Source organism: Balaenoptera borealis, assembly GCF_965194805.1.
Source record: "Balaenoptera borealis genome assembly, contig: HAP1_SCAFFOLD_1941, whole genome shotgun sequence".
Classification (NCBI taxonomy): Eukaryota; Metazoa; Chordata; class Mammalia; order Artiodactyla; family Balaenopteridae; genus Balaenoptera; species Balaenoptera borealis.
Genome location: NW_028122318.1, coordinates 1 through 24,194, shown reverse-complemented (window position 1 = coordinate 24,194; position 24,194 = coordinate 1). Strand labels below are relative to the sequence as shown.

The window sequence follows — 24,194 nt, the reverse complement described above, 5'->3', positions numbered from 1 at the left end:
GGGCAGCCTTTAACTGGGAGAATCTGGGAAGGGAACGCTAGGGCATAGACCCTCCAAGCAACTCACCAGTTCATAGACCCTCCAAGCAACTCACCAGTTCATAATCCTCGTCGTTGTTCTTGAGAACACTGTTGATCAGCTTCAAATCACTTAAACATCAAAGAGGTTATTTTTTTTCTCCTTTGAGATGGAAATCTAGGGGTGGGGTGGAGAATCATTTCAGATATTTCCCTTCAGTGACAAGCTGCTACGGTTGGCGGATACACAACATAAAATAATTGTTTGAAAGTTTCACATCTGACCCGTGTAGCACCCAGCACATTTTCTTAATTTAGAAAATATTTGATGATACTGAATCCAAACCCATTTTCTCAAATGCAGGCTTAATTTCTCTTTGACCGAAATGAATAGTTATGTTGTCATACCTTAGCCGAACACCCTGTAAATATAATACCCCTTCAGTTTTAATATTTCAAAAACTGCTTACATCCTCTTTACAGCTGATCTTCCCAGCAAAAAGAGAGCAATATTATCTGCTTCATTTGGTGGTTGAAGGAGTAGTTATTATATACAGAGCACTTACAAGAGTCCCTGACATGAGGCAAGCAGTCAGTAAGAACTCCTATTTTCCAGTCATTCAACATTAAGCACAGCCCCTGGCATATAGTAAGTGCTCAATATACATCTGAGAAATGAGAGGAGGAGAGAAAAATAGATGGTTGGTAATTAGAAATTAATTTTCAGCAAGTTTAGCAGTGTGTGGTTATTTTCTAGAAAGGTAGTTTTCCTGGCTTTGCCTTTTACTATCCCTCTTATTATTGACTTGATGGTATCTTTAGGAGATATTCAATACAGACCCATCTGGTGAGGCCCAGAGGGACAGTATTGACCATAATGAATGATAGTGGTTCTTTTTTTTCTTTTAGGCCACGCTGTGCAGCATGCAGGATCTTAGTTCCCCAACCAGGGGTTGAACCCGTGCTCCTGGCATGGGGAGTGTGGAGTCTTAACCATTGGACCCCCATGGAAGTCCCAAAGTAGTGGTTCTTGATACGCTAATACTATCCCAGTGTCCTGGGATGAAGGGGTCCAGCGAGTACATTTTCCAAGGTATGAGCCCATGCTATTTTGGGGCCAGCCTTCTGGAGAGCAATCCTCCTCTGAGGCAGAATTACCAATACACCAATACGATACCAATACAGAATTGCCTGCTCCCCTCGAGGTCTCTCTCGACTTCAGCCTCTCAAGCCAAAAAGAAAGTGCAGCAGTAAAATAGGCTCATTAAAAATCACTAAGAAGGATGTTTGCTAAAGAACCCTCTGGGCCACGTGGATAAACCAGAAAACCTCAGCTCCTGCAAGAGGGCCAGCAACTGTGCTGTGTTCCTACACGCATATTTTAAAATTATTATGAACATATTGTTAATTATTAATTAATATTATTTAAAAACTATTATTAAGTCCTACAGGTATAATGGGCTTATTGGCCAGCTTAGAGTTCTATGGCAGGAGTTGGCAAGCTGTGGCCCTGCCTGTTTTTTTTTTTTTTAACGTTTTATTTTGAAATAATAGTAGACGCAAGCCTCCCCCAGTATTAACATCTTGCCTAACTATAGTACAATATCAAAACCAGGAAATTGGCATTGGTATAATCCCCAGAGTTTATTCAGATTTCACCAGCTATATATGCAAGTGCGTATGTGTGTGTGCAATTCTGTAACGTGTAGCTTTGTGCAAAAATCACCTCACTCAAGATACAGAACTGTTCCATCACCACCAGGCTTTCTCATGCTACCTTTTTAGAGCCCTATTCTCATCTTTAACCTGTTCTCTATCTCTTTGTCATTTAAAGACTATTCTATAGATCTGCCACCTGTTTTTGTGTAGCCTGTGAGAGCTCAGGGTGGTTTTTACATTTCTAAATGGTTAAAAGAAATCAGAAGATTTTTTTGACACATGAAAATTATATGGAATACGAATGTCAATGTCCATAATGTTTTATTGGAACACAGCCACTCCCATTCATTTACAGATTGTCTGTAACGGCAGAGTTGAGTGAGTAGGACGTGCAGTGCTAAAATATTTACTATCCACCCTTTTATAGAAAATGTTTGCTGGCCCCTGTTCTAGGGCATTCTCAAGCTGCCACCTGCATGTGGACTGGTCAAAGGTGTGCATCAGGCTGAGTGAATTAAAACCATCATTTGGAGGTGGGAGTGGAGGCATCCTCTCCTCCTATCACCATCCTCGTAATAGCTGTTGAGCTCTTACTATGTGCCAGGCATCATCTCACTTAACGCTCCCAATCACTATTGCATGTAAATGTCAGACCACCAACTCAGGTGTGCAAGAAATGTAATTTTATTTTCTATAAGTCAATGCAATTTCTATTTTGAGCCGTCTTTCTGCCACGTGGCGAAAACTGTTTCAGTCATTTTGAGCTTTATCCCATTTCCCCAGGGTAGCATCTTAAATTCCTGGGGATGGGACATTTCATCTCCGATGGTCAGTGCCTCATGCTGGACTCTGCTGAGATGTCCAGTGCTCTGTCCAGCCCTCATGCAGGTTGGCAGCTACCTACCTCTTGGAAGCCATCAGAAAGGCACTGTTAGGACTGGTGCCTCCTGCCATTTCTGTGCTTTTGCTGGCACTGGGGCTCATTCTGCTCCTCTACATCCCACTGGTTCTCACACTGGGGTGTGCATCAGGACCACCTCGAGGGCACGTTATATCACAATGCTGAGCTTCAACAACAATTTCTGATCACCAGTTTCTGATCCAGCAGGTCTGAGGTGGGGCTCCAGAATGTGCATTTCTAACAAGTTCCCAATTGATGCTGATGCTGATGGTTCTGGACCACACCTTGAGAAACAGCTGGCCTAAACCATGCCGAGGCTCAGGGAACTCAGAGAATCTGCTTCAGGTCTATCTAGCTGAACACACCCCGATGTTTCTCCTCTGTAAAGAGGACCCAGGGACTTCCCTGGTGGCGCAGTGGTTAAAAATCCGCCTGCCAATGCAGGGGACGTGAGTTCAAGCCCCAGTCCGGGAAGGTCCCACATGCTGCGGAGCAACTAAGCCCGTGCGCCACAACTACTGAAACCTGCGCACCCAGAGCCCGTGCTGTGCAACAAGAGAAGCCACCGCAATGAGAAGCCCGCGCACTGCAACGAAGAGTAGCCCCCGCTCGCCGCAACTAGAGAAAGCCCGTGCGCAGCAACGAAGACCCAACGCAGCCAAAAATAAATAAATAAAAATTTTTTGAAAAGCCCAGAAATTAGAAAAAAAAGAGGACCCAGGTCACTCACTTCTGCTCCAGATCCCCCTCCCCCAAAACATCTGGAGTTTTTGTATTACCTCTCTGCTACCGTTTAGGGCAATGACTCCAAAGCTTGGTTGTACATTGGAATCACCTAGGTAGGGAATTTTAAAAACTACTAATGCCAAGGTCCCCTTTCTTCACCACCCCACAGTTTCTGATCTAATTGGCTGGGGTGTGGCCTGGGCATTGGGGTTTTAAAAAGCTCCCCACGTGATTTTAATGTGCAAAGATGAAAAGTCACTAGTTGTGGACAGCGGTTCTCCAAGTGTGGTCCAGGCCTGCAGCATCAGCATCACCTGGGAACTTGTTAGAGATGCAGATTCTCAGGCCCTACCCCAGACACCCCCAATCAGATTCTCTGGAGGTGGGGCCTGGCGACCTGTGTGTGAACAAGCCCTCTTGGTGATCCTGGTCAGTCGAGGGGATCAGGCTGGCTGGGGAAGGGACTAGAGCTCAGGGACTCTGCAATCGTTTTAGCTCTTGGCACTTCTAGTTTTCCTGGACTAAGGAATCTTTTCTAGTCGAAGGAAAAGGGAAGACAGGATCTTATATCATTGCACTGCATGTAAGATATATCGTCTTATATCTGCATGTCCTAAAGATATCATTCTGTCTCCACACACTCCTTTGAGGGAGAAACATGAGGTAGACTTTGATTAAACCTCCTCCTTGCTGTGTCATCCCTCCATAGGTATAACAAATATCTAGCTGCCCGGATGTAGGAAAGGGCTTTGGGGCAAAAGAATATACCTCCAAAAAACCGTTGCTTAATATTTCACAAGTAATCAAGGAGACTAAGGTTTGAGAGTTGAAGTCATCTGCCTAGATCCTAAATCTCAAAGGGGTCCTTTTGACTTCAGAGCTTGAAGGGTTAAAAATCTTCCCACTCTCCCATCTTGCCTGACCTCAGAGTTGTTCCCTTCTGTCCTCAGGACTGTGGGCTGTGGTCAACAATGCTGGGGTCCTTGGCCTCCCAACTGACGGGAAGCTCATTCCCATGACCGAATACAAACGATGCATGGCCGTGAACTTCTTCGGGGCCGTGGAAGTCACGAAGGCATTTTTGCCTCTTCTTAGGAAATCCAAGGGGAGGCTGGTGAACATCAGCAGCATGGCAGGTGAGTTGGCCTTTCCCCACAAGGTCGTGGGTGCCAGTCATGCAAGATGTGACTCGCAGTGCTCCCTGTGGGCTGAACAAGAAAGCAGGGCACTCTCATGCAGGGCTGGGTGAAGAATAGTCAAATCGTGTGTTTACCGTTGATCTGAGTACAATAAAACCTTCCTTTCCTTTCAAATCCTTTCATGTACTGACTCTTACCTACCTTCTAACTCATCTATTCATTACTGGGGATTTAGGGCTCTCACATATCTTCACAGTGTGACCGCTAATGCACAAGCTTCCTAGATTTGGAAAGGAAACCCTGCATACAGTTAACGTCATCGTGACAGGGAACCTGTTCTCAACCCTCCCTGAATTCTGCACACTCTGTTGTTCCCTGTGAGATGAATAGCAAATGTCTTCACTCTGTTGGCACTGTCAGAGCCCTGTGTCTCAGTTGGCTGCCTGCTAGTATTTTCCATAAGACAATTCCCATCGTTCTGCAATCTCAAGGCAGTTGGGGCAGGGTGTGACATTTGATAACTCATCTCTCTCCATTTCAAAGAACAGATAGTCAACAAGTCAAGGGTTTACCAATCTCCCTTCCATAAAAAATGCCCATGTATGTGATGTCTCATTCTTTCTTCTAGAACAGATATTTCCAAACTGGGGTTCCTCAGAGCCTTACTCAGCTTTGAGTGGTGTCCATGGGGTTGTCTTTTGGGCCACTGCACAGGTGAGAGGGAAGCCAAGAGGGTGGGCTCTGGACTCCAGGATCCTGCCTTCACATTGAGGAATACCACTCTTCACTGTTGGATCAGTTGGTTCTGAGTGAGATTTTTTTTTTAAAATAAAGGATCCAACTATTTGGTTGGTTGGTTTTGGTTTCTTTGTTGTTGTTTTTTTAAGGGAGACATTTTTGTGTATTTTCTAGACAATTGTTTTCCCTCATATTTTCTTACCTGGTTCTAACTTAGCAACTTCTAACTTACTAGCTATGTGAGTGTGTCACTAGCGTTGCTTGTTGGCCTGAGGAAGGAAGGAAGGAAAGAAGGAAGGAAGGAAGGAAGGAAGGAAGGGAGGAAGGGAGGGAGGGAGGAAGGAAGGAAAGGGAAGGGAAGGGAAGGAAAAGAGGGAGGGAGGAGGAGAAAGGATGGAGAGAGAGACGTCTAAGGTGGTTAAGAGCAATGAGTACTGTGTTTCAAATTTTATGAGAACCCCAAAATATTTCCAATTTTTTTTCTACCTTGCTAAAGCAAACAAATCCTGAGAAAATACATTTGCAATATTTCACCCTTAACTTTCTTCTGAACTTAGCCTTTACATTTTTGACCTCTGTGGAAACCTCACTTTTCTCAGTTCCCTGGTACAATCTGGTACATCTGGAAAAGTCTCACATGCTCCTTTGCCTCACTCATTCAACAAATATTTACTGAAATGACTTATCATTGCCTTCTCCTTGACACAGTGACAAGGAAGATTTTTCTCTTCCTCTCTTGGTTCTCAACTTTGAGCAGCTCATTCGTTCATAAGATTTTACTTACGTATCACTGATATGCACACTACCTGCTATAGGCCCAGTGTCTGGCATGAAGTAGAAGCTCAATTAATAAATTAAAAAATGCAAGTGTGCAGATGAATGAATGGGCGAGTGACGAATTTATCCTACAGAGGATGCCCATTCATAAACCTTCAACTTGACCTCTAAAACTTTTTCTACGCCAAGACGTTGAATGGACTTGTCACATATTTCCACTGGAGGAAAATGTTTGAGGGTTAAAATAAATCACACACCTCACTCCTATTCTCACCACTGGACATACAAAATCTTTTATACCCAGCCTTACTAGTTCCATTCCAGTATCTTACCATCGTCACCAAGTCAACATGTCTGAAGCTAAACTTTCTATCAGCCATTCAGCGCTTCCTCTCTTGACTTCCTTCTGTTCACTCCTAGTCTTTTAGGTTTCAGAGCTTTGAGCCTTCTTGGATTTGTTTCTCCCTGTGCCTTTCTCTCCTTTTCTCCCACCCAGTCAGTCACCAAGATGTATGGAGTCTTCCTTCATCACATCCAGCTTTGAATCCTTATGTTTCAAGGAAACTCTAGAAATAGGTTCATTTGCAGGACTCAGAAACCACCCAGGGAATTTTATAAAGTTGTTAAAACAATAGCATGAAAGCAGAACAGAAAGGAAACGTATGTACTTGACAGGGCAGGTGTTTGTAAGAGGACAGGAGCCAAAGATCTTAAATCATGCTTATAGTTTCCCGCATTGATGAGGGGCAGAGGAGTTCAGCAGAATCCCTAGCACTTTGCTGATGAGTGTTTTGCGAAACAATGGAAAAGATTTTTGAGCAAGGGGATAAGAAGCTAGACTGTAGCACAAGAATCAGAAAAGTCATGGCATGTGTAAAAGAGACTATATAACCAACCACCAACCCACAAAATTAACATCCAATGTGATGCCAATTTGATGATGTGTCTCTTGGCAAAGCTAATGTAACAGTAATTTTGGAAAACGTACTTATTTGGGAGTTCACCCTGGTCTTTTTCTCATTTTGAAGATGGAGGTATGGAGAGAGAGAGAGACAGCCAGTAAGTGTTCTCCAAAAGGAGTTCATGGTTGCCCTGACCCATCAGGTTGTCTTGAGTCTGGCACCTCGGCCACCCTCTGCATGACAAGAATTTCGATGAGGTAGATTTATCATGGAAGTTTGCATCAGCCAGGAGGAGCTGAGCTGGAACTGCTGACTCTATTCAAGTTATCCACTGCTGCGTAGTAAATAACCCCAAAGAAAGTGTCTCAGGATACTGTGAGTAGGCAACCGGTTTGGTAGAATAGTGGTCTCTCAAATACATGCATGTCCTAAAACCTGGAACCTGGAATATGTGACCTTACCTGGCAAAAGGGACTTTGCAGGTATGATTGAGTTAAGGATCTGAAGGCAGAGATGATCCTAGATTATCTAGGTGGGTCTGATGCGGTTACAAGAATCCTTATAAGAGGGAGGCAGGAAGGTCAGACTCAAAGAGAGGTTGGAAGATGGAGGAAGGAGCCGTGAGCCAAAGAATGCAGGTAACTTTCAGAAGCTGGAAAATTCAGTGGGGATAAACTGCCTAGGTTTTGATCCTGTCTTTACCACTGACAATGGAGTGACCCAGGACCAAGTGCTGAACTTCTGAGTTGCAGCTTCTGCGTTTTACGATGGGGATAATAATGATCGTTTCTTCTTAGGCCCATGTTGAGATGAGATGAAATGACACGGTTTTAAGCATCAGCCTTGCACCTGGCACATGGTAGAGTTAGAGACCCAAAAGCCATCTGCCATGAAGAGGCTGGCTCTGTGTGCACCTGTGGCTTTTTATCCTGCCAACCGCTGGCATTGCCACCTGTGACTGTTCCATCCTGTTGCTCCCTGTCACGCACTGGCTCCTGGGCAAATAAGCCCAACAGGTCATTACTTCCACATTTGACCACATCTTCTCTGGGAGGATTTTCCACCCCCCTGTAATCATGTTTATCATCCCTCCCACAGAAATAGAATAGCTCTTTAACCTAAATCCTGGCAAGGAAGTTTGATAAATATTTAACCAAGGATTGAAGGAAGTGGGAGATGACTCTTTGATTGATTGTACAAAGGGCACTTGAAAAATCTTTATGTTTGAGAGGTCTAAAAGTCTTTTCTGGCCAGTTTTCCTCTTAAGAAATTGCAGAGTAAATACCCATGTTATGTCGTAAGCTGTGCTTGAATGAGAACAGCTGAAAGCAAACCTTATAAAACGACTAAGGCCTCAGGGATTTTGAGTCGGTTGTGCTTTGAATCGTGCTCTTGGATTACTAGCTGGGTGATCTGGGGCAAGTAGCCCCACTTGTCTGTGTCCATTTCATCTTCTGTCGTGATAGGGTGACACAGCTCCTGAGTCTAAGGCAGCATTTCTCAACCTGAACATTATCGATATCTGGGGGAGGCTAATTCTTTCTGTGGGGGGCTGTCCGATGCATTGTAGGATGTTTAGCAACATCTGTGTTCTTGACCCATTAGATGCAAGTAGCACCCAGTGCTGACCTTCAGATATTACCACGTGTCCACTGGGGTGGGGGTGGGGTGCAAAATCAGCCCCAGTTGAGAACTTCTGGTCTCAACTGTAGATCTAAATGCATTGTGGATTCTGAGTGTTTAGCACAGTTACTGGTACACAGAAAGTACCCTAGTAACAGGGACCTCTCTACTGAGAGACAGTAATGGTTGCCCATCACATCGAGCTATTTAAAATGCATGAAAATTACTTTACACCAAAGTAAGTGGCCTCAGAGAGTCTTACAAGTCTACAGATTTTAGGTATCTGGCAGATTTCACAGTTCCAAACTTGAGCCTGGTCTTACTTAGTCCGGAGAAGTTGACAATGGGATCATTCCTGGATTTTTTTTTCTTGCCGAGGTAGCTGCCTTAAGGGAATCATCTGGCAAATCATTCAGCCAGTCTCAGCTGCTCAGTGACGTGAGAGGAAGCCAAAGCTGAGATTCGTTTCCTTAAAACTCTCACACTAGCCAGCGCTTAGCGTAGAGTAAGGGGGAGAGGGGAGAGCAAGATGGAGTGAACGTCTTCATGCTGAGTTGAATTAGATGCTTACACCCCTGAAGTCATTCAGTGCTAACATGTGCAGGATGCTGATACTGATTCCTTTTTAGATCAAGCACACTCTAGCCCAGGATCATCCAGCTGGTAAGCAATGATCAGTGCTGGTAACTGGGTCTGTTTTACTCCAAATTCTGTGTTCCTCTCACTTTTCCAGATTACCAAGCAAGAACACACCAGGGAAACGGGGGGCGGGGGGGAGGGCAAAAAAAACACAGACCCTAACGCTAGTACGTTTAAGCAATGATTAGGAAGTGTTAGCGATTTAGGGCTGTCTCCTACCCCAGTGCTTCAAACATTATGTGTATAGTGATCAGCTGGGGGTCTTGTTAAAATGCAGAATTTGACTGAGTTGGTCTGAGGGGGGCCTAAGATTCTGTATTTCTATAACTAGTTCGTAAGTGACTGCTACTGGTCCCTGGACAATTTTTTCAAACTTCAGATGCATTTGATTCACCAGGAGGGCTACTTAATAACGACTGCAGGAAATCAAAACTTCAATGAGATAATATTTCACACCCACTAGGATGGCTATAATCAAAAAACCAGAAAACAGCACTTGATGGCAAGGGTCTGGAGAAACTGGAACTCTCCTGAGTTGCTGGTGGGAACGTAAAATGGTGCAACCTCTGTGGAAAACACTTGGCAGTTCCTCAATAAATTAAACACAGAGTTACAACTCAGCAATTCTACTCCTAAGTGTATGCTCAAGAGAACAGAAAACAGGTGTTCCAACAAACACTTGTACATAGGTATTCATAGCATTATTTATAATAGCCAGAGATGGAAACAACCCAAATGTCCATCAACTGATGAATTAATAAAATGTGGTCTATCCATACAATGGAATATTATTAATCCATAAAAAGGAGTGAGGCACTGATACTCTGAAGGGTGAATCTTGAAAAGATTGTGCTAAGTGACAGAAGCCAGACACAAAAGGCCATATCTTGGGACAATCCTATTTATGTGAAATGTCCAAAACAGGCAAACCCATAGCGACAGAAAGCATATTAGTGGTTGTCAGGGGCTGGGGTATGGGGGTTCCTTTTGGGGCATTGAAAATACAGAACTAGATAGTGCTATTGGTTGTACAACATTGTAAACGTACTAAAAGCCACTGAATTGTACACCTTAAAAGGGTTAAATGGTGAATTTTATGTTTTATGTATTTTACCACAATAAGAAAAAACTTCTGCCCGATCCCCAGAATTTCTGATTCAGTGGGTCTGGAGTGAGACCTGAGGGCTTGCACTTCTAACAGATTCCCAGCTACTGCTGCTTCTCAATCACACTTTGAACAAGGTCTCAGACATTGATTTTGATGCCAAACAGTTGTCGAATCCCCAGAGATTGTCAAATTACAAGGGAACAATCAGATGCTATTAATTTCTGCTAACCATGCCTAAAGTTTTTTTTTTTTTTTTTTTTTTTTTTGGCCGCACCACGCGGCATGTGGAACTTCCCCAACCAGGGATCAAACCCACGCCCCCTGCAGTGGAAGCGCGGAATCTTAACCACCTGACCACCAGGTGGTGGTTACTTTTTTTTCCTTTTTTTTTTTTTTGGCCACGCTGCATGGCTTGTGGGATCTTAGTTCCCCGACCAGGGATTGAACCCGGACCCTCGGCAGGGAAAGCTCAGAGTCCTAACCACTGGACCGCCAGGGAATTCCCTGGACTTGGTTACTTGAGTTGAGCCCAGTTGACCTTGGAGGAGGCAGAAACCAGCTGGGAGCCCTCATTACTTTCTCCTGAGACAAGGTCATGGGTGTTCTGGCTTGGGAAGATATTAGAGAATGAGAAAGCTGCTGTGGGCATGGGACCCTGGTACCCCTATAAAAGTGTCCTGCACCTGGTTCCATATTGGAGAGAGGAGTTTCCCCAACACCAACAAGCAATGCTCAGATACCAGCAGGGTGTCCTACAATTCAACTCAATTCTGAAGTTCTCTACCTGGAGAGAGCATCAGATCCCACAGGTTAGGGCTCAGTCCTACAAGGCTGCCCCCCATCCCCACTTTGGATGCCAGTGGCAAGCCCAGGTTATCACCTGTGCTTCTGACTGATTCGCTATAGATCAGAGGTACCAACTACCCCCTCCTTGGGTTCGATTAATTTGCTAGAGCAGCTCACAGAACTCAGGAAACCTGCTTACTCACTGGATTACCGGTTTATTACAAAGGATATTAAAGGATACAAATCAACAGCCAGATGAAGAGATACACAGGGCAAGGCACAGGGAAAAGGTGTGATGCTACCACGCTCTCTGAACTCGCTACTCTCCCCGAATCTCCCTGCTCACCAACCTGGAAGCTCTCCCAACCCCCTCCTTTGGGGTTTTTATGGAGGCTTCATTATAGCATGTGATTGACTAAATCATTAGCCATTGGTGATTGATCTCAATCTTTCTCCCCTCCCCGGGGTCGGGGTAGGACTGAAAGTTCCAACCCTCTAATCACAAGATTGGATCCACTTGCAGCCAGCCCTCCACCCATTCTTAGGAGAGGTTCTCGTTGCCTCATTAACATAACAAAAGTCCTCATTAACCTTTGCCACTCTCATCACTTAGGAAATTCCCAGGGTTTTAGAAGCCCTGTGCCAGAAACAGCGACCATGACCAAATACGTATTTATTATAAATCAAAAAATCACACCTTACCTATACAGCCTCAGGCTGAAAAGCTGCAATATTTCTGCCCTGTGTTAATAGAGCACTCGCTTGGAAAGCCCTTTCTTTTCCATAATTCCTATATGGTCATATGTTAGCTTTAGGTCAGGAACAAGAGGATCTCCTGGTAGGTGTTGATCATTATGGCTAGGATGAGTGTTGTGAGGCCCTGTGTTACCTCAGGGGACATCAAAAACATCTGAATGCTAGAACCTTGGGAAATGTTACTAACTTGTTGCTTATGCCACACCAAAGGAGTCAGGCAAAGACTAGGACCGAGCCCCCCGAGGGGGGTGTGGGGAAAGGGCCTCACAATTCTGTAAGCTCCAGGATAGTAACTTCAAGTTTCCCTCCGTGTTAGCCACGGCCAACAGTATGCCATAAGGTCAAAACAAGGACCACCAGAAAGACAAGGACCACCAGAGTGATCAGAAACATGAGTGCTGAGTTTATTCTTGCCAGGGGGCAGATTCACTGAGTAGTTCCCCGAGGCAGAAAAGCTGGGTGGGGGGGACTGGTATGTTCTAGAAGAGGGGGAGGATGCTGCCTTCATGGTAGCTGCACCGAGTAGGGCTAGATGACTTGCAGTTGTGAAGGATGGAAAGAGTCCACAGGTCTGTACGTGGTTGGTTAAAACACGTCCCATTGTTGACTGGGTGTTCCATTAAGTCGCTGAATTACAAGGTCACCCCATATTCTGAGCCAGTTACCATCACTGGCTACTTAGAGTCGATTGGAGGGAACCCCAGCATTCAGTTTTGGTACCTCCTAAGTGAGTACTGCTCTAAGGGCAAAGTTTTGCCTTTGCATTAGCCACGTCCATCAGTGATGGGGGTGAGCGTGGAATGGAGTGAGGAAGAAGTATATTGTCACTTTAAATTCAGTTGCAGCCTTGGCAGAAAATGTTTCAAAAGCTCTAGCTTGCTTAGGGGGCGCTTCTCTTATGTTTTAATATTTCAAATTAGCCAGGCCTTGATTTTTGGGCCTCCCATGCCAAACTTCAATAAACTTAATTTTTTAGTTTTATTTACCAAAATGTTAGGAGACCTTATGACCTTGGTATGGCCAAAGACCTACATGGGAGCTAGGCAGTTCTCCTGACCTAAGCGTGTTTCTGTTTAAATTTTAATTTTAATTTTTTAAAAAATTTTTGGCTGCGTTGGGTCTTTGTTGCTGTGCACGGGCTTTCTCTAGTTGCGTCGAGTGGGGGCAACTCTTCGTGGCAGTGCGTAGGCTTCTCATTGCGGTGGCTTCTCTTGTTGCAGAGCACGGGCTCTAGGTGCGTGGGCTCAGTAGTTGTGGCTCACGGGCTCAGTAGTTGTGGCTCACAGGCTCTACAGTGCAGGCTCAGTTGTTGTGGCGCGTGGGCCTAGTTGCTCCGCGGCACGTGGGATCTTCCCGGACCAGGGCTCGAACCCATGTCCCCTGCGTTGGCAGGCGGATTCTTAACCACTGCACCACCAGGGAAGCCACCTAAGCGTGTCTTAAAGGGAGTATGCATTTTTAAACTTTTTATTTGGAAATAATTATAGACTCACAGGAAGCTGCAAGGAAATGTACAGGGAAGTCCTGTTCGCCCTTCATCCAGACTCCCCTAATGACAACATTTTACATAACTACAGTACGATATCAAAGCCATTGGTACCATGCACAGAACTTATTCAGATTTCACCAGTTATATCTGCACCCATTTATGTGTGTGTGTTTATAGGTCTGTGCAGTTTTGTCACATGTATAGCTTCCTGTAACTATGAACACAATCAAATACAGAATGTTTCCAGCACCATAATGATCCTGAGATACCCCTTTTATAGCCACATCCACATGCTCACCCCATCCCCAACTCCTGGCAACCACGAATCTGTTTTCCATCTCTGTAATTTTCTTTCAAGAATATTATATAAATGGAATCATACAGTAATGCAACCTTTTGAAACTGGCTTTCGCTCAACATAATTTAAAGGAAATATATTTTGACCAAGGCATATGGAGCTCAAAAACAAACAAGCAAAACCGAACATATAAACAAAAAACGTTTCTTCCAGCATAGCACTAGAAAGTCTCTTTTAATTTCAGTCTCTTGAAACACAACATACCTTAGGCCCCACATCTGTGAGACTTGGATCAAGGATCAAACAGCACTGCCAGGTCACTATCCAACTTCTGAGATCACAACTTCTACAACCAAAACAGAGATCTCAGTTTTTCCAGAGCCCAAGCTGTATTAATATTTACATGTCCAGAGGACAGAAATAAATCGAAAAAAATCATAGATGTTCTCTAGAAGTGTTTAACAACCCTATCTGCCCATTGGAATCACCTGGGGGAGCTTTTAAAAATCCCAGTGCCTTGGCAAATAATAGGAAGGTCTAATAGGGAGCTTACTTTGTGCCAAACACTGTTCTAATATATTAATTCACTTAACTTTCATAACAACCCTGTGATACATGTATTATCATTATTCTTAATTTACAGATTAAAGGACAGGCACATAAACATAAACTGGTTTTCCTAACTTTAACTGCTTTTACTAATCAATGGCAGAGCTGGGATTTGAACACAGGCAGTGTTGGCTCCAGAACCTGGCTCTTAACTGCTGCCCTCTGCTAACCTCCCTTCCAGCTGGCCAAGCTCACCTCACCTTAAAAACCGTGGAGAAATGAGAATAGTCTAACCGCACAGATTGGGTTGAAACTTTGAACAAGTTGCTTTAACTTCTTTGGCCCTTCTCCCCAGTCAAAGGAAGGAATTGGATTTTGAACTCTTAAGATTTGGTGAAACTAAAAATCACTTAAATAAGAATCAGCTGGTCATACGTGACAAGATGGGAACCACAGTTGAATGTTTGATGCCAGATACTATACTGAAATTTCACCAGTTAAGCCTCAGGACTCTTCCTTTTAAGTGACAGGGCCAAACCTCAGACAGACTTAAGGGAGAAGGAGGTGATTAGCTCACCGACTGTTTGGAACCAAGTTCCGAGTCACCTTAACTCTCCCCCACCTCCACTCCCCGTTTCCGTCCTCAACCCCTACCTCCAGCTTTCTGAGCTCCCTTCTCGCTCCTCTGTTTCCCTTTGTTTCCCTTCTCCTGTGTGGGGGCAGAAATGGCCCCTGGGAGTGCCGGTGTTGCACCATTATCACACTTAAGTAGCCAGGAATAAACCATAAAAGCATCTCCCTTCCACGATCTAGGTCAGGACTCTGGCTCAGCTGAGGTCACGTGCCCAGCCCCAAGCCAATCTCCGGGTCCAGGGGATAGGATATTATGATCAGTCAGTCTGCCTCTCTGAATGAGGACAAACCGTTGACTGACAGCCTTCCTACAAAGACAGGGAGGTAAGGATGAGTGTTTCCCAAAAGGAAGTTATGTGAGCCAGACCAAAGCTTTTTTTTTTTTTCCATTTTGGCCACACCGCGCGTGGCATGTGAGATCTTAGTTCCCCCACCAGGAATGAAACCCGCGTCCACTGCATTGGACGGCCAGGGAAGTCCCAGACCAAAGCTTTAATAATCATGTAAGAATCATGATGATAATTGACATTAGCTATTCTAGGTATCTCTACTTCAATGCCTACATTCCCTGCCCCCAGTTTGATTGGGCTATAATTGGCATATAACATTGTCTTAGTTTCAGGTGTACCACATGATTTGCTACATGTATATGTTGCGAAATGATTACCACAATAAGCTTAGTTAACATCCATCACCTCACAGTTACAATTTTTTTTCTTGGGATAAGAGCTTTTAAGATTTAGTCTCTTGGACTTCCCTGGTGGTGCAATGGTTAAGAATCCGCCTGCCAATGCAGGGGACACGGGGTTCGAGCCCTGGCCCGGGAAGATCCCACATGCTGCGGAGCAACTAAGCCTGTGCGCTACAACTACTGAGCCTGCGCTCTAGAGCCCACGAGCCACAACTACTGAAGCCCATGCGCCTAGAGCCCGTGCTCTGCAACAAGAGAAGGCACCGCAATGAGAAGCCCATGCACCACAATAAAGAGCAGCCCCTGCTCGCCGCAACTAGAGAAAGCCCACGCGCAGCAACGAAGACCCAACACAGTCAAAAATAAAAAATATAAATTTATGAAAAAAAAATTTACTGTTAACAGCTTTCAAATATACAACACAGTATTGTTAGCTATAGTCAGTATGTTGCACGTTACATCCCCAGAATGTATTTATGTTATAACTGGAAGTTTGTACCTTTTGACCACCTTCATGCATTTCCCCAGCACCCCACCCCTCACCTCTGGTAATCACCAATCTGTTCTCTGTATCCATGAGTTAGCGTTTTTTGTGTGTTTTTTTTTTTTTTTAAGATTCCACATATAAGGGAGATCCCACGGTATTTGTCTTTCTCTGTCTGACTTATTTTACTTAGCATAATGCCCTCAAGGTCCATAGATATGTACCTAGGAAACCATCACCACAATCAAGATAGTGAACATGACCTTCATTCCCCAGACTCCCTTGTCCCCCATTCTAACCCATATACCCTGGCCCCCCAGCAGGTAACCACTGATCCATTCTATCACTATAGATTTGTTGGAATTTTCTAGAATTATAAATAAATGGAATTATACAATACATACTGTTTTTTTGTCTGGCTCTTTCTTTCACCATAATTATTTTGAGACTCATCCACGCTGTTGTGTGTATCAAGTTCATTCCTTCTAACAGCTGAGTTGTATTCCATTGTACGGCTGTATCACAGTTTATCAATTCAGCCAGTGGATGCTTCTTTGACCAAAGAAGGGGGAAATCTTTGCCAAACCTGGGACCCTTAATGTCATGGGCTCAGTCATCCTGGGTTCCCCATGAGGTCTCCTGGGTGCTCTGAACCCCTTCATAATCTCGTGTTTTCCAGTGAAAGGACACCAGGAACACACCCGTATTCATTTCTTAGGGCCGCCGTAACAAATTAGAGTGGCTTAAAACAACAGGAATCTATACTGTCACAGTTCTGGCGGCCAGAAGTTCTGAAATCAAAGTGCTGGCAGGGCCACCTCCCTCTGAAGGCTGTAAGGGAGAATGCCTCCTTGCCTGTCCCAGCTTCTGTAGCCCCAGGCATTCCTAGGCTTGTGGCAGCATCACTCAAATCTCTGTCTCCATCTTGACATGGTCTGCTCCCTTGTTTCTCTGTGTCTCCTCTTTCTCTGTCTCTTACAAGGACAGCCATCATTGGATTTAGGACCCATCCTAATCCAGGATGGTCTCATCTTGAGATTTGTACCTTAATTACAGCTGCAGAGAACCTTATTCCAAATAAGGTCACACCACTTTTCTGGCTTCCTTTGCTTCTGCCTTCCGTAGCTCATCCCCCACAGCTGGTCCAATGAGACGCAGTTTAAGGCTCAATCTCTCTCAGCTTCTAAAAGAAATGTGATTCAAGTGGAATAAAGAGCATCTGCCCCCAGCCCTAGCTAGCCCTCCTAGAATAAGTCCTTTCTCACACCCTCTTTTTTTTAACCCCCAATTTATTATTTTACAGTTCTACAGGCCAGAAGTCTGAAATGAGTCTCACTGGGCTAAAACCAATGTTTTGGCAGGCCTGAATTCCTTCTGGAGGCTCTACGAGCAAATCCATTTCCTTGTCTTTTCTAGGTTCTAGAGGCTGCCTGCATTCTTGGTTCATGGTCCCATTTCTCTGTCTTTAAAGCAGCAACATCAGGCCATCTCTCTCATTCCAATGCCCTTCTCTCCTCTCTTTCACTTATAAGGACCCTTGTGATTACATTGGACCCACCTGGATAATCCAGGCTAAGCTCATGATCTCAAGGTTGATTAGCAACCTCAGTTCCCCTTTTTCCATATAATCTAACATATTCATAGGTTCCAGAGACATCTCTGGACATCTTTGAGGGACCATTATTCTGCCTAACATACCTCTCTTTCCTATTTTCCACTTTCTCTGTATCCCTAGTGATTTCCTCAGATCTAGCTTTTAGGTAACAAATTCTCAACTGTGTTTGAACTACCATCTAATTTGTCTACTGAATTTTTTCTTTTAAGTTTAGTTGATTTACAATATTGTGTTAGTTTCAGGTGTACAGCAAAGTAGTTCATATATATATTTCAGATTTTTCACTATAGGTTATTACAAGATATTGAATATAGTTCTCTGTGCTATACACTAAATCCTTGTTGCTTATCTAGTTTATGTATAGTAGCTTGTAACTGTTAATCCCATACTTCTAATTTATTCTCCCCCCGCTTTCCCCTTTGATAACCATAAGTTTGTTTTCTATGTCTGTGAGTCTGTTTCTGTTTTGTATAACGATTCATTTGTAGTATTTTTTAGATCCAACATATAAGTGATATCATATAATTTTGTCTTTGACTTACTTCACTAATAGTCTCAGGTCCATCCATACTGCTGCAAATGGCAATATTTCATTATTTTTTATGGCTGAGTACTATTCCATTTCATATATATGGTATATATATATATATATATATATATATATATATATATATATATATATACCACAGCTTCTTAAGCCAACTGTCTGTTGATGGGCACTTGGGTTGTTTCCATGTCTTGGCTATTGTAAATAGTGCTACTATGAACATTGGGGTGTATGATGTATCTTTTCAAATTAGAGTTTTCATCTTTTCTGGATACATATGCAGGAGTGGGATACCTGGATCATATGGTAGCTCTTTTTTTAGTTTTTAAAGTAATCTCCATACTGTTTTCTATAGCGGCTGCACCAATTTATATTCCCATCAACAGTGTAATAGGGTTCCCTTTTTGCCACACTCTCTCCAGCATTTATTATTTATAGACTTTTTGATGACAGCCATTCTGACTGCTCATACCCTCTTACAGAGATGCCCCATGGTTCCCTATGGCGTGTGTTACTCCTTGTTGCAACAAGTATTAAACCCAATTTGTTCAACTACAAGCTCTGTAATGGAGAGAACAGTGCCCACTCTGCCCCCACTTCCCCAAAGATATGTCCATCCAGAACCTCAGAATGTAGGTTGGCCAAACTGGAAGGTCAGAGGCTGGGGCAGATGCTCTTTACCCCACCTAAATCACATTTAGCTTAGAAGCTGGGAGAGATTGAGCCTTATACTTGGTTTGCCATTGGACCAGCTATGATGAAGCAGGCATGGAAAGCAAAAGCAAAGGAAGCCAGACAATGATGTGACCAAGAATATGCGTTCACCTGCATACAGAGGGCCTTTGTCTTCCTTTCTCTGCCTTAGTCACCACTGATACCAGTTCCTGGCATGAAGTAGGTGCCATTTAAATACTTAGTGGATGAACAAATGAAAACATCAGACCTGATTTTTTTTTCTCCCATTATTCCCATAGGAGGGGTTCCAATGGAGAAGATGGCAGCCTATAGCTCATCCAAGGCAGCTCTGACCATGTTTTCAGCAGTCATGAGACAAGAGCTATCCAAATGGGGAGTTAAAGTCTCTGTTATCCAGCCCGGAGGCTTCCGAACAAGTAGGTGTCTGAGCCCAAGAGCCCTGCAATATTCATTCTGGAAGGGATGCTGAAGGTTCTTTGTTTTGACAGAGTTCAAGCCAAACCCCTCAGTGGTGGACCAAAGGGGGTTGGGATGGGTGGGCTTCTTCTAAGCATAGAGGGGCAGGTGCCAGGTTTTGCAATGTACGGTTGCTCCCCTGCCTCTTTTCACCAAGGAATTAAGTTTTGATGTTATGTATTTTTCAAACACAACCTCCTCCCCTCTGAAGGACATGACCCACATCCTTCTACCCCGGGAGGAGATGGCCATCCTCTCCTCTCCGCTCCCTGAATTTCTGGACTCTGAGCAGATGTAGACGACCCCCATGGCTCAGCCCTTAGTTCTGGGTCATCAACCATGTAATTGGTGATCGAAATGAAGACGTAAAAGAGCATATCTAATAAAAGACCACGCACTGGGAGGGATGCCTAACACACTAAAGAACAAACCCTAGAGGTTTGAATATTAACCCAAATGCACCAGATAAAAATCTAAAAGAAAAGCAGAACTTTGTCTTGAAGCATTTAGCAGCCAGGATCTCCCAGAGTTGTCCAGGAAGAGCACGAAGACTCAGAGAAAGGGCTCATCTGGGAAGGAAACCGAGGGAAAGAGACCTGGGCCGCTCAGGTTGAGAGGCGGGACCAGGGCAGTAGGAATGGAGGGAAGGTGAAGTCTTGAGAGGGGTTTCCAACCTGGGGACTCCCTGGGCAGGTAGGAGAGTTGAGGGGAGTTGATGGAGAAGGAGGGGGGGTCAAAGATGATGCCGAATATGGCAGCCTGAGAGACAGATCACAAAAAGCTGCCTGACAGCTAGTGGAAGGGGAGAATGATGAATTTGATTTTGAACCTGGCAGGAGGATTGAGAGTTTGGTGACACAGCCAATGAAAACTTCCAACACACAGATGCAAGATTCCCTTTGGACCAGAGAGCAACCCTGCAGTTAAGTTACAGTTTCAAGGACTCACTGAAATTGTCATAGCTAGCATTTTGGGCAGCTGTTCTTATCAGGCACTAGCCATTTTCCGTACATTCTTTCCTGATATTGTTGATCTTATTTTTTTAATTGAGAAATATATCATATACACACATAGTTTAATAAATTATCAATATTATAAAAATTCATGTACTTAACATCCAGATAAAAAAATAAAACATTGCCACCTCTCAGAAGCCCTCACATGGTCCTCTCCAGTTTTAGCCCTCTCCTCCCTGCAACATGTAACCTGTCATACTTTTTGTAACATTTGTTTATTTGCTGTTCTTGACAGTGTTCCATGCATACATGCATCCCCAAACAATAGTTTGGCTTTACTGGTTTTTGACCTTTAAATGGAATCAATGTGTATGTATTTTTTTGCGTCTGGCTTCTTTCACCAAACATTATGTTTTCACAGTTCATTTATATTGTGTGTAGCTGTAGTTCATTCATTTTCATTGCTAGTATTCTGTGAATATGCCACAATTTTTCTACTATCGATGGGATATTTGGGTCACTTTTGGACGACTGTGAACAATTCAGCTGTGGACCTTCTGGCACACCTACTGTGGCATATGTGTGTGTGATTTTTCCTATGACATATATACCCAGGAATGGGATGACTGGATCATAGATTTTAATTATCTCCAACTTTATTGGATATTTCCAAATTGTTTCCTTAATTATCATTCCAGTTTTACTCCCATCCTTTCCATATATGTCTTAATCTGCATCACAGCCCTGAGGAGTAGGTTTAATTGACATCATTCACCAGGTGAGGACACTGAACTAGGGTGGGTAATATATAGCTCAGCATGGACATCTGTGACACCACGATGGTGGGGAATTTGAAACCAGATCCCTAGGTGCAGAACCTGGTTCTTTCTTTTATATCAGGATATCCTCAGTTTAAAGCTGACATTTGATGGGCTCTCTAAAGGCAAGAGGCCAGACGGTGGAGAGCTGAGGACTTAAGTTTGGAGAATGACATTTGAAGTGGGGGATGAGACAAGGAATCTTTAGGGACACAGAGAGCTCCTGAAGACATTCAGGGAGACATATCAGATTTTTTGGGTACCCTGCAATAAAAAATAGCTCAAGCATATTGTACGCTTCGCGGATTTTAAGACTTTATGTGTACAATCTCACTTAATCCTCACCTATGAGGTATCACCAGTTAGGCATCATAATATTCCCATCTTATGGGTAGAAAACCGAGGCTCAGAGAAGTTAAGGAATTTCTCAAGCCACAGTGCTGATATGAGGCAGAGATGGGATTTGGATCCACGTCATCTTACCAGTTTTATTGTGTGTAGCCCCAAAGTGGCAGGGGATGGGCAAGTGTGTGTCAAAAGTGGCAGATGAAGACTGACAAAAGGGTGGTGGCTTTGTCACCAATAAAGAGAGTTTTGGGGATTTTGGACAGGGTAGGCACAAGAGTGATTAGAAAGTCCATGAGGTGTTTAAAGAGGGAGGAAGTGGAGAGGAAAAGGAATCCCCCTGTGAGAGTAGAGACTGGGGCAGAAGTAGCTGGAGGAACAATAGTTCATGCAAACATGTTTCTTAAGATGCAGAAGTCTCTGGAGTAGTAACTGTCAGGGTAATCGTTTCCTTAAGTACGGTCGTGCCTTCATGAAAAGAAATGAGCAGTTGAAACTCCGTTTGCATTTCCATGAGTATAATTGGATTTCACTGGCTTACATTTCATAGCGAGGCTCCTCTGCAGTCCTGGTATCCAGGAGTCACCCAAGCTAGCAAAGACTCCTCCCCAAAGCAATCCCTGAGCAATCACACACTTTGTAGGAGGGAGTGTGGGTTGCTGCAACCTTTCTGGAAAGTAATCTGGTACTAGCTATTAAAATTCAAAATGGGGGCTTCCCTGGTGGCGCAGTGGTTGAGAATCTGCCTGCCAACGCAGGGGACACGGGTTCGAGCCCTGGTCTGGGAAGATCCCACATGCCGCGGAGCAGCTAGGCCCGTGAGCCACAATTGCTGAGCCTGCGCATCTGGAGCCTGTGCTCCGCAACGGGAGAGGCCGCGATAGTGAGAGGCCCGCGCACCGCGATGAGGAGTGGCCCCCACTTGCCGCAACTAGAGAAAGCCCTCGCACAGAAACGAAGACCCAACACAGCCATAAATAAATAAATAGATAAAGGAAAAAAAAAATGCCATAGAATAATTAATTTAAAAAAAAAAATTCAAAATGAATGTGTTTTTTGACCAGACAGCCACCCTTTGGGGACCGTAGCCTAAAGAAGTGAATGCCGAAAAACAAAAGGATACATTGTGCAAAGCTGGTGATGGCAGCTTTCCCTGAAATGGTGAAACCTAGGAACGACTGGCAAGTCCTTTGATAGAGAAATGGTGACTAAAAGCTGCTCAATGGAAAATTCTGCTGCTCTGGTTTAAAACTATAGCCATTGACCAGGAGGCAGGTCTGTGATTCATTACTAAGCAAACAAACAAAAATCAAAACCCACAGACAAACAAAAAAGCAAATTCCTGGAAAATACGTCTAGTATGATCCTTTTTGTGTTTTGTTTGTTCCTGGTAAAATAAAATTAAGCCAAAGCCAAACATATCTATATGTTTGTATGAGCAAGGAGGGAGTGTAGAATGACACACAATACTGTAAGTTTCCTCAGAGGAGATTAATTTTAAAAACATATGCATCTCCTTATTATTCATTATTTATATAATGAGCAGCCATTGCTACTATATTTTAAAGTACATATATAGATACTATTAGATTTTATATAATAAGCAAGAATTTACTTCTATATTAAATATATGGTTATATATTTAATCACATATAATTTATACATTAAAATTTAATGTATTATTTAAAATGAAATTAAAATTATATTTATTAAATAGATAACATGAGGGACTTCCCTGGTGGTCCAGTGGTTAAGACTTCGCCTCCAGTGCCGGGGCGGGGTTGTGGGGATGGGAGGGGTGGGGTATGGGTTTGATCCCTGGTCAGGGAGTTAGGATCCCACATGCCTTGGGGCCAAAAAACAAAAAACATAAAATAGAAGCAACACTGTAACAAATTCAAGAAAGACTTAAAAAAAAATAGATAGCATGATGCTCAACATTACATATTTTTTTAACCTTTTCTTTTTTTTTTTTTTTTTGGCTGCGTGGCTTGCGGGAACTTCCCTGACCAGGGATTGAACCCAGGCCACGGCAGCGGAAGCCCGGAATCCCAACCACTAGGCCACCAGGGAACTCCCAACATTATATATTTAATTTTATACACAGAAGCAGGCGTTACTGCTATATTTTAAAAAATTATGTGTATGTATATATGTAGGTATATACATATCGTATAGATAATATATATTATATACATTATATTTTATATTGTATATAATAGTCATGAAAAGATATGCACTAGAATGTTTGTGGCAGCACTATTCGTAAGAGCCTCAAACTGAAAACAACCCAAACACCCATCATAGTATAATAGATAAATAATTTATGGCATATTTACAGAATGGAAAGCTACTGACTACACAATACATGCATCCATGTGTGCATATGTCTAAAGTCAGGCAAAGCTACTCTACTCTGTTCATCTGACAGTGGCTCCTGGGAAGGTGGCCAAGGCTGGTTTGTCCTTTTCTTGGTCTGGTTGCTGGTTACATGAGCTATTCGGTTTGTGCAAACCTATTCATCTGTGCACTGTTCTGTATGTATGTTTAAAAGAATAGAATTGCCATTATAAAGCACATACTTTAAAAGGCATTTGGGAATGTCCTTCCCAACAGAAGCCAATTCACAAGGGCCTTCTTCCCAATTAGGGGTAGGACATGCCTGTTTTAGCCTTCCCAGCATCTGAGCCTCTCTTTTTTTCTTGCATCTCAGACATCACAGGCACGAGTGACATGTGGGACAAGCTGGAGAAGAACATCCTGGACCACCTCACCCCTGACGTGCAAGAGGACTACGGCCAGGACTATATCCTTAGGGAATGCAATTTTCTCATGCTAATGCAAAC

General features: G+C 43.6%; 1 protein-coding gene across 1 annotated transcript; it reads left to right on the top strand.

Moving 5' to 3' along the window:
- Positions 1–985: 985 nt before the first annotated feature.
- On the top strand, positions 986–24,188 carry LOC309622263 (17-beta-hydroxysteroid dehydrogenase type 2-like; the record flags this gene model as incomplete). Its single annotated transcript, XM_082409384.1, has 4 exons — positions 986–1,110; positions 4,254–4,439; positions 19,052–19,189; positions 24,062–24,188. Coding segments are annotated over exons 1-4 (482 nt in total), but the record flags the coding sequence as incomplete, so codon positions are not given.
- Positions 24,189–24,194: the final 6 nt, after the last annotated feature.